Consider the following 11,716-nt stretch of genomic DNA (forward strand, 5'->3'; position numbering starts at 1 on the left):
GACTGCCAGAAGAACAAACAAATCTATGTTGGAAGAAGTACAGCCAGAATGCTCCTTAGAAGCAAAGATGGTGAGACTTTGTCTCATAATTTGGACATGCTATCAAGAGGGACCAGTCCCTGGAGAAGAATGTCATACTTGGAAAACTGGAGGGTCATAGAAAAAAGAGGAAGATCCCTAAGTAGATGAATTGACAGAGTGGCAGCAACAAAGGACTAAAACATAACAACAGTTATGAGGCATTATTAAGTTCTGTTGTGTATAGAGTTTCCAAGAGTCAGAACTGACTATAGGGCATATAACAACAACAGTAAATCATATTTGTTGAGCTAAAATGTGGCATGAATTTTTAAATCCAGGTGTAGGATCATTTATTCAAGTACAAGTAGGATAAACTACAGTATTCAAGTAATGATATTACTTCCCAGTGTAGCTTTGAGACACCTGGATTCTAAGAATAATTTAATATAATGAGGTTACAGAGCCATGAGTAAACATTACACAGGTCTTAAGATTTCACTTAAGCAGGTAATACTTGGGATACTTAATCAAGCAGAAAAAGGTCTGAAGACAAGTAGAAGAAGAAATAATATGCCAGATCATAAAATTGTTTAAAGGCTTGGTTAAGGAATATGCATTTGATTTTGTGAGGAATGGGTCACGGTCCACATAAAGAATTTTGTTGTAGATGATCACTTGTGTGGCAACATAGAAGATACACAGGTTATAAAGGGTGATGGAGATAAATAAAGACTAAAGAATGGGCAGATATATGAAAGATAATAATTTAGGCCAGAATTAGGAAAACCTTAAAGAAGGAATATTCTGGAGATATGCAAGATAGAGAATTGATGAGATTTAGTGAAAAATGAAATGTTTGTGGTAAGGAAAGGAAGCCTAGCAAATTCCTGGCTTTGGTAACTGGTGGTCTCTTGTGCCACTGCTGAGAGGAAATGAACAGCATAAAGAACAGATGTTTCTGGGGGTAGAAGTTGAATGCTGTTTGAATGACTGCTTTAGAGTAGTCAGAAACTCAATGACTAAAGGGAGATTTATTTTCTATAGATCTGTTACATTAAATAGTACCTTAAAAACACTTCTACTTGATTATTTCATTTTATATTTACCAAGGAAATTATTATTCCCATTTTACAGATTAAAATGCTGAGGATCATAGAAGATAAAATATCTGTAAAAGATACATATCTTAAAATTAGAAGATTTATTCAAACACATGAGTATTCTCTGTAGGTTTTCAGAGCTTTTCAGTGCCTCTAATTTAGGAGAGCATATGCATTCACATATTTTGAAAAACTTTTCATCAAGTGTAAAAATAAAAACGGATTTCAGGTTACCACTGTTAAATAGAAAACTGATTTGTCCAGAAGATTTATCTCACTTCACACTTTCCTCCAACTCCCAATGACAGTGATGTCTTATAATAGTTATTTTGTGTATGCATAAGGATCTTCCTCTAGAAACATTATGATAATAATATTAATTCATATGGTAGCAGTGATTTTATTCTCTAAAAAGTCTTTCCCAAAATCCTGTTGTAAATTCCACAAGTTATCTAACACACTGTCAAATCTGATTACCTACGATGTTTTCACTGTGCTTTTCTCAGTCAGAGCGGAAGAACTAGAAGAACTAGAAAATGAAAACTGTTCTCCCAGAGCTAACTTACCTCTGTTTACCTTTATGATCTACAGAGCCAGCTGAAAGTCTGTCCAGAGGAGATCCAAAACCCGAGAAACTCCTTTTCTTCTTTGTCTCAATTACATCGTTCTCCAGGGACACGAGTTCATCAAGAAGCAAGAGTTTTGCTGTCAGATCAGCAGCTGATTTCCCTTCCTCCACTGTGGACTGGGACTGTGTATCTGTAACTCCAGATTCAAAGGCCTATAAGACAGAGAGAAGCAATTCCATTCATTAAGACAACAGTAACAACAACAAAACCCTAAATAAACACAATCACTTGCATTTGACTCCCTGGTGTGGAGAAGCACTGGACTGCTAACCACAAGGTCAGTGGTTCAAACTCATCAGTCGATCCTTGGAAAGTCTATACAGGATTACTATGAGTCGGAAATGACTCCATGGCACTTAAAAGGCAACAACAATAACTGTTAGCTGAAATGTCCTTTTTGAAACATTTTCCAGGATCTTATGGAGTTATGATCCATAAAGAAAGATAGACTTTTGGAAACTGAAACACAGAGAAGTGAGATATATTGAAAAGAAATTGAAACAAAATAAAAAAGAAAAGAAAATTAAAAGACCCCTGGCCTGTATCTGAAATATTAGTTGGTTTTTCTTTTTGATTCCTTTCCAGTGACAATTGCATTTTTCTTTATCACTCCCATAGCAATTTATTTATACCTCTTTCATCAAAGTACCCATTACATTTAAACTAGAATTGTTGTTGTTAAGTGATGTAGAGTCTGTTCCAATTCGTAGCAACTCTCTGAGGAGAGAGGCTTGTGGGTTTGAGCCTCTGACCTTATCGTTAGAATGCTTATAATATTGAGGGTAACTTGAGGGTAAGTATTGCTGCTAATGAATCATTTATTTGTTCTATTCAGTGCTCAGGAGTCCTCATGTGGCACTGCTGGTTAATACGCTGGACTGCCAGGTTTGTTTGAATTATAAGGCTGGTGGTTCAAGCTCACCAGCCACTCCTTGAAAACCTTATACAGGGTCAATATGAGTCAGAACTGACTTGACGGTACTTAACACCACCACCACCAATCCAGTGCCTAGTCCTGAAGAGCTGAAAACCAACCAACTAAACCAAACCAACAATCATAAAAAGCACCACCAACAACAAATCAAGAACAAGCAAAAAAAAAAACAAAAAATACCATTGTGTGAATTCTGATTCTGACTACTGAGAATAGAACTGTGTTCCATAGGATTTTCAGTGGATGGGTTTTCAAGTACCTCTGTGCGGACTCGAACCTCCAGCTTTTGGTTTAGCAGCTGAGCACATTAACTATTTGTACCAGCTAGAGATTCTGTTCATAGTTATTATTCAATTTAAAACAAAACAAAAATTAAAAATTCCTCTAAAACCATAAGTTGATATTAACTCATAGCAAACTTATAGGACAGAGGACATCTGGTGGGGCATTGTGGGGTAATGTGCTGGACTGCAAAGTCAGTTAGTACTGCAATGTTGGTGGTTCAAGCTCACTGACCACTCCTTGGAAACCCTATGCAGGGTTGCTATGTGTTGGAACCAACTTGACAGAACTTAACAAATCTTTATAAAAACAGACTGCCACCAACCAGTTGCTTATTAGCCAAACACTTTAACCATCATGTCATCAGAGCTTCTTGGTGTTCAACAACAAGTATTTTTTGGATAAATTCTGAGAAAACTAAACATTGTGCTATTTTCTTTCACTGTTCATTCATTTCTTAGTTACTAAGCATCAATTATGTACAAGGCTCTGCATTGTTTGTTGTTGTTAAATGCCATTGAGTCAGTTCTGACTCATAACGACCCTGTGTAGGGTTTCTGAGGAGCAATTGATGAACTTGAACAGACAACTTTGTGGTTCAACCTGATCTTGCAGTCCAGCACATTATGCGTAAAGAAAACAAAGATGTACAAAGTCCAACCTCTGTACTCAGGGAATTTACCATCTTCACCCATGTGGTATATTTATTATAAATTACTAATGAGGGTCTGAAGTCCCCGTGTAGCACTTTAAGATAAGCACAGGACTGCTGACCACAAGGTTGGCAGTTAAAGCCCACCAGTCCTTCTCAGAAAATCTTGTACAGGGTCTCTATGAGTCACTTGACTTTAAGGCACTTATGTACAACAGCAATGAAGTTGTACAGTAAGTCATAGTGGTCCCAGTTATTATTTCATGTAAGATTTATTTTATTACATGTTTGAATTTCATCATTCAAGTTATCTAAGCATGTGAGGGATGTCCACTTTTTGATGTCTGTCATTTTGTTTCCTGGACTCAATAGAAGTATTTGTGTATGTGTGTGTATATTTGTGTGCATCTATTAATAATTTTGGGTAGCACTGTAGCTCTAGAGGATAAGCACTAGACTTGGCAATCCAAGTCCAGCAACTGTTCCACAGCAGAAAGAAGAGACTCCTCCTGCACAGATTTAGTCTCAGAAACCCTATAAAAGGTCATTCTGAGTCACAACCAATTTGACAGCACTTAACAAAACATTAGCAATCCCAAGTCGTTCTGTGGTCCAAAGGAGATTCTGCTTCTTTTCCAAGAGCATGAACATACTCCCCGATGGGAAGAACTTTTAACCCCAGGAATCTGTCCTCTTGTCTCTTCACTCACAATCATTTAGGTTCCAGGTTCTTGGTCTTAGTTTTGTATTCCTTCACTTCCTTTACCTCATATCTTTTTTCTTGGCTTATGTATGTTGTCCTTTCTTTTTCTGATTTCCACATTTTCATCTTTGACTTTAGTAATTCTCTTTTGAAATTCTTATAGTCTGACACATACACTCAATGCTACTGTGCTGCCTCTTTCTTAAGGCAGTCAAATCTGTTACTAAATTGAATCAGTTACTCTTGAACAATTTCTCTGATATGTTGTTGTTTGTTGTTGTTAAGTGCCATCAAGTCGGGTCCGACCCATAGCGACCCTGTACAGGGTTTCCAAGGGTGTAAATCTTTACGGGAGTAGAAAGCCTCATCTTTCTCCTGTGGAGCGGCTGGTAGTTTCGAACCGCTGACCTCAGTAATGACTTACATTAAGTCCTCTTCACCATTTAGGGTAATCTCTTAACCATTTAAACCTTGTTTCTGACTTCTTATATCTCTCTCATTTATCCCAATGGAGTACTGCCATGAAGTTAATTAGCCTCGTACACCTTTTCAATCATACAAAAGACACTAAAAGTCTCTCTTAGCTCTCTGAAATCTACAGGTCAAAATCTACAACCTGCTTTCAACTTCTTTTTAAAATTCCAACTTTTGTTGCATCCCTATATAAGTCTGACAAAACTGAAATAAGAAGATATGATAATCATGAGAAAGAAATCCAAAAGGGTAGGCAACTAACCTAAGGCGAAGATAATAAATCTTTAGATCTTGTATTATCACCCAACATTTCCTCAAAAAAACAAAACCTTCAAAAAATTTTTATTCTTCCAACTAGTACCACTTATACAATAGGATTTTGTTTCTTTTTAAAGAATTCCTTAATCCTCAGGGGATGCCTGGTGTCACCACTAGTCTGAGAACCACAGAGTGAGTAGTTCAAACCTACCAGCTGTTCCTCAGAAACCAGGGTCACTATGAGTTGGAACCAACTTAATGGCACTTGATAAAAACAACAATCCCCAGAAGAAACTCTTTGGTAAAATGAATTTCAAAAGTCTCTCTTTGTTATTCAAGAAGTACAAAGAATACACATTTTTTATAAACTCAAATAAGCCAAATTTATATTTTTGTGTGTGGACATGTTCTGACATTTCTTTCACTTTACTATTCAGTTATGACACCTAGAAATCATTTGCACACTGATAAGTTTGGACAAAATTATTCATATTTTGACATGTAAACAACTTTAAAGTTTACATCAAAGCAATTAATTTTTATATAATTTGATTTGATTACATGTATATATGAAATTACTTTCTGGTTGTTGTTCAAGGGATGCAAACATGTGTTCTTACTTCCAGTAACATTAAATATAGGACTTGCTCTGATTCTATTGGGAAGACAAGGTTAATTACTATTACTTCTTATATTTGAAGCATACAGTCTTCACTGTCATGTTGGGAATAAAAATAGGGTAATTGGAAAATACAAGAAGAGCTCCAAAAAGCTTGTGGAAAATGGAATTGATCTATAAGGGATGATTTCCATTAAGTTTTTGAAGCTTCTTCATATGGCTATGTGATTGATTTTGTAGTTTCAAGGAGTGTTCCCATTTGTGTGCTGCACTGGTTTCTAGTTGAATTGGCTATATTGATAAAACATATATGGTCCTTTATACTATTTTCCATTACCTCTGTTGCTACATCCACTGAGAACACTTTTCCTGAGCTCCACAGCATCAACATCACAGCCAGGATGAAATGTGCACTCGCCACTCTCCAGCCCAGCATCTGAGGGTCACGCACATCAGGGTTAACATTTTTAGCTTGGTGTACAAAGATAGAAAAACCAAAAACTCCGATAAAGCTAGTTAGAGGTAAGTGATAAGTCAAAGTATTTTACTTTTATTTGCTGGCATGCATCTCTGCAAAACTGAAATAATAATGGAGATTGTCAATTCCCTTAATGAATTCTAGCCAGGCTTCATTTCCATGGAAACTTAGACTGGGGTTGTTTAGTTACAATCTACTTAATGCAAAATAACTGAATGTGTGAGAAATCTAGTTCATATGAGGAATGCTATGCTTTTACTGTTTTATCCAGGAATTACAATCTCAAGTATCCAAGGGAACATGTATAAAATGGGCCAAGTATAAAAGAATCAGGTCTGGTGGGGTCTGTGGTGAACCAGAGAGAATGTCCTGTGTCTAAAAGTATTTAAATCCAAATTTTGAATAAAACTATATATCCAATAGGGAAATATCTCTATGTCCTTATCTTAAATATGCATATAAAAAGATTCAATCTGTGGACACTTTTAAGAAAAAAAAATGGACAAATTCCACTAGACCAGACTTGAAAGATTGCATATGGTAAGATACAATACACAAAATCAAATGTCAAATTACAAACTAAAAGACATTTTCAACATCTATGAAAAAATTAGCCTGTAAAACATGAAAGTTAAAAATCATATACTTAAATAAAAATATGCGAGCATTATGAATGGGGGGGTCATAGAAAAAAAGAGAACTTTGTAGATAATAAACATAAAAAACACATGCAAACTCATAATCAGGTAATGTAAATAAGTATAATTGCTATAATATTTTACACATATCAGATTGACAAAAAATTAAAGTCAGCAGTACAAATGTTAGGATAATGTTAGGAGAGAGTAAAAAGCCAAATACTGCTGGTAAGACTGTAAATGGAACCAATTATTTAGAGAAAATTGGGCAATATATGGAAAGTGGAAAATGATCTTGTCCTACTTATGCCTCATCTGTTCCACTTCCAGTTCTGCTTTCCAGGAAAACTCTCACATGTGCATGTAAGCAGACGTGCACCTCACAATTCATAGCTTTGTCGTTCATAGTAAAAAGCCAGCGTTAAGTCAAGTGTCCCACTTACAAAGGAATGGATTCATCAACTGAAATATATTTATACTATGGACTTCAAACCAACGATATGAGTGTCTTGTCTGTGTGTGTGTGTAAACACTTAAGTAACTGGTTTTATACGCACACCAAACCCTACATGGATTTCAAAGGTACAGTTCTGAAGAGAAATGGCAGTTTTATAATAATAATTATGGTATTATGGTATGATGCCATTTACTTAAATTGGAAACACATGAAGCAACCTGATATGTTTTTGAACATATACATGTAATTAGAGTATAAAAATACAGAAGTTGATTCATACTAGTTCATTGATTCTAGGGCGGGAAGAAGGGAAGGGAATGAGATTATTGAAGGTACTATAAATGACTACATTTCTAACTATATAAAAGTATGTGTCACTTAGTGTCCATGGTATGTTCTGAAAGTAGAAGGTTATGTGATCTGGATGCTGTGCGAACATCACATTAAAACCCTTTGGAAGTACATTTGTGGCCATCCACTTTATTGCTGCTGTCATTGCTGCTGCTGCTACTGCTGGTGACAATAGTGGTGGAAGCTGAAGGAGGGGGAGCCAGAGGAAAGGGTGCAGAGTGTACCCAGCCTTGCCTGTCCACCTGCCAGCCAAGTGAACAGAGACCAAGAGCTGCTCAGATCCATGTCCTGCACCTCATCTGCCTATATTGTATCCATCGTCTAATACTGCAAGAGTCTACGTTTAGAGTCCTTGAAACCATTTATTGTTGTTAAGCGCCATTGATTTGGTTCCTATTCATAGTAACCCTCTATGGTTTTTGAGAAGTGACTGGTAAATTTGAACCCCAGACTTTGCTGTTAGCAGTCCAGTGCTTATCCTATGGTGCCACAACCAGGACTCCTCAAAAACATTGGTTGTGTTGGTGGTTGCATGCCTTTGACTCAGTTCAGACTCATAGGCTGTAAATCTTTATGGGAACAGAAAGCTTCATCTTTTTCCCACAGAGTGACTGGTAGAGTAAATTGCTGACCTTGTGGCTAGCAGACCAGGTAGTAATCTACTGCGTTACTTAGGGCTCCTTTCAAATTTGGAGGAAATAATAAACAAAAGGCAAACTGCTTTCCTTTAAAACAAACAAACAAATAAATACAAACACACACAAACCAAAACCTAAGGTACCATGGACGTACAATGCAGTTGAACGTTGTCAGAATGGACATTAAACAACACATGCCTGTCTATATTTTTAAATCAAATATGTCAGAATATTGTATTTTTTAAAACTCTTGGTAGTAGTCATAAATATGTATTATCTGTACATTTCTGATTCCTTAAATTAAATGCAAAACCAAAAAAAAAAAAAAAAACACTGTACACCAATTAAGGCTTAGTCCTGTGGCGCTGTGGGCTAATGCGTCAGACTGCAAAGTCATTTGAACTGGAAGGTTGGTGGTTGAAGCTCACTAGCTCTCCTTGGAAACCCAATTGTTGTTGTTGTTGTTGTTGTCAGGTGCCATTGAGTCGGAACCGCAGGGTTGCTCTGGGTCAAAATTGACTTGACAGCACTTAACAACAGCAACAACAATATTCAGGGCGATGCAAATTGTTAAACATTTGGTTACTGCTTGAAAGGTTGGTGGTTTAAACCCATCCAGTGATGCTTCTTCATAAAGACCTGATGATCTGCTTCTGAAAGGTAATAGCCATGAAAACCCTATGGGTCAAATTCTACTCTGAAATACACAGGGACTTCATGAGTAGGAATCAACTAGAAGGCAATTGTTTGGGTTTTGTTACTATCTATGTGAACCAGCTGACAATCAGACCACTGCTGTTCTCTAAACACTGCATGGTATAGGGGATCTTCCCTAAAAAGGGAAGATCATGGGCTAACGGATAGAAGATAGTAGATTTGTATCCAAGTACATAGCATTTGCAAAGACCTCCTTAGTCCATCCTTTACAGGTAAAAAGTCCTTGTAAGCTTATTTTTTTCCCCTTCAAAGAATATCATTTGGAAAGTTTGCTAGGGGCAAATGGAAAGGGATGCTAGGATGGAATCTGAAACCTGGCTTTGAGTGTTTCTCTGCATAATATTAGTGTACCTTAAGTGTATATCATTTAATCTGTTTGGACTTCATCTTCTTTACTTGTGAAATGATGAAGAAATTGACCTAAATATTTCTAATTTTCTAAAAGAGAATTATTCCAAAAGAAACGTATTTCTCCTTTACTCAGTTTTCTCTGTTTTGTTTTATGACACATTCTAAAAATTGTATATTTTAATGTAAGTTTTAATGATAATTGCTACGTGTTGGAATAAGGATGCTGTTGTTAAGTGCCGTCGAATTGGTTCTGACTCAAAGCAATGCTGTGTAGGGTTTCAAAGGATCGGCTTGTGGGTTTGAACCACTGACCTTTCAGTTAGTATTCCACTGCTTATTCTACAGATCCATACTAGGGCTCTAGAATCAGGATAGATACGTGTTTTATATAGATAGGGTAGTACGTGTCTTATCTATGCCTATTAAGATTTAAGTTGAGATAAAATATATTTCAGAATTGTCTATAATGTATATTTATCAAATATAATTTTAATTTCCATGTACTAATTCTTTGTTATGTCACCAACTAATCTGTTTAGGCATCTTGTCACACATTGTAGTCACTAGCTACTTTGCTATTATCCATATTTTTCTTGTAAGGGGTCAGTAAACTTTCTCGTATTGTTTTTGTTACAAAATTGATATTTAAACTAGTTTTTTGGTAATGATTAAAAAACCATAATCCATGACTTTGCTACTCTTGAAACTGAAAAATAGGCAACAACAAAACAATGTGAAAGTTCTCTGGTAAACATTTCCTTTAAAGAGTTAACTCTGGAATTGCTGTGAATTGGAACCAACTCAATGGCACTACCAGCAACTTGCTTATTCTAATATGTAGCACTTATTATTAAAATCTCCATTAATAGCTAAAACTTTTTAGATGTATCATATGTTTTTCCTTTTGTCTTCATTTTCTCATATGTGATATAATAAAGACATAGTATATTTTTTACTATCTTGTATTTCTGACATATTTTGCTTTAAATAGTTCTCTCATTTAATCAAAGATAACTATAATTATGTTTTCCTCTATTTCTTTTTAGCAAGTTACAAACAGTTTACAAAGTGTGAATTTCCCCAATTTTATAAGTCTTTACTTGTGAATTTCTTACAACTATTTTCATACACTTTTTACTGTGCAGGTTTTTCTTCATCTTTGCAATCTTATAAATGGCTCAGAATAATGGCTGTTTATTATATCGATAATTATGTCTAGGGCATATATTTTTGTGCTTGGGCGTATATAGGAAAGAGTAATACGTATCATCTTACAGATAACCACATCCTGATTATTTGGGAATGGAGATATAAAAATAAATGCTGAATTTAAATACACACATTTAATAGCTTAAAGCTATGCTTGTAGCCAGTTAACCAAAGGCCAAGTTCCTAAATATGGAATTTGGTACACTAGTGAAAACAAACACCCTGGCACCTGCCACACAAAAGACATTTGATTAACTAGTTAAAACTTTATTGCTGCAAAATTAGAAACAGAGGAAATTATAGGGAGGGAAGGAAAAGACTTGGTTCAGCTCTATTTCTCTATTTTGTTGATAGTAGATAAATATAGCCTAGCCTTTAAAAATCTACTCGGCCTCATGTACACGGCAGATCACAGACACACACCCAAAGGATATTTATTGACTGTTTGAGTGCACCAAACTAGACATGTCTGAAATTTTGTTAGTCCATCAATATTTTCTGTTGAATGATTTTAAAGTAGTACAACTTATTTTGTATTGCTGTGAAATAAACACTGGACTGGCTGCTAACTGCAAGGTTGAAGGTTCAAACCCAACAGCCACTCCTCAGAAACCCTACACAGGGTCACTATGAGTTGGAACTGACTCGATGGCACTTCATAGCAACTACCACCTCTGAGTAGGAAGGAGTTTCAAGAGACACAGAGGGCTAGAATCTAACTTTTAAGACTTAGGTGTGTACTTCATATTTAGCCAATTGATCTACCATGTGCATGCCTTTTCACTTTTTAAATTATACTGAGGAATTAAGAAACATCTTGCACTTTATCACATCTTACACTTTGTTTCAGACTTTCCACATATAAGAACTCAAGTCCTGCAAGGATCTTCTAAACTTTGCCCATATTCAAAGTAAATGGAGCACGGTGAGGGCATTATAAAGCTTTATAGTCATTTAAATTCAGAATGCTGTAGATAAGCACTGGACTTCGAACTACAAGATCAGCAGTTAGAATCTATCAGCTATTATACTCCATGGGAGAAAGATGAGGCTTTCTGCTCCTGCAAAGAGGTACAGTTCCATAAACCCTATATAGGATCATTGAGTAGGAACCAACTCAATGATTTTTCACAAGTTGAAGAAACAACATATAGTGAGTGCACTTTTTCTTTTGGAACATTGGGAATGCATATTGACACATGAGA

At 35.9% G+C, this 11,716-nt stretch overlaps 1 protein-coding gene across 1 annotated transcript in view; it reads right to left on the reverse strand.

Moving 5' to 3' along the window:
• OSTN (osteocrin) overlaps nucleotides 1-6,108 on the reverse strand; it is a 73,954-nt gene extending 67,846 nt beyond the window's left edge. The window contains exons 1-2 of the mRNA XM_006871869.1: nucleotides 6,010-6,108; nucleotides 1,688-1,902 (exon numbers count right to left, since the gene is read on the reverse strand). Coding sequence (XP_006871931.1) covers nucleotides 1,688-1,902; nucleotides 6,010-6,108 — 314 coding nt within the window. The remainder of the gene's footprint in view (nucleotides 1-1,687; nucleotides 1,903-6,009) is intronic.
• Nucleotides 6,109-11,716: the final 5,608 nt, after the last annotated feature.

This window comes from Chrysochloris asiatica, unplaced genomic scaffold, assembly GCF_000296735.1.
Source record: "Chrysochloris asiatica unplaced genomic scaffold, ChrAsi1.0 scaffold00177, whole genome shotgun sequence".
Classification (NCBI taxonomy): domain Eukaryota; kingdom Metazoa; phylum Chordata; class Mammalia; order Afrosoricida; family Chrysochloridae; genus Chrysochloris; species Chrysochloris asiatica.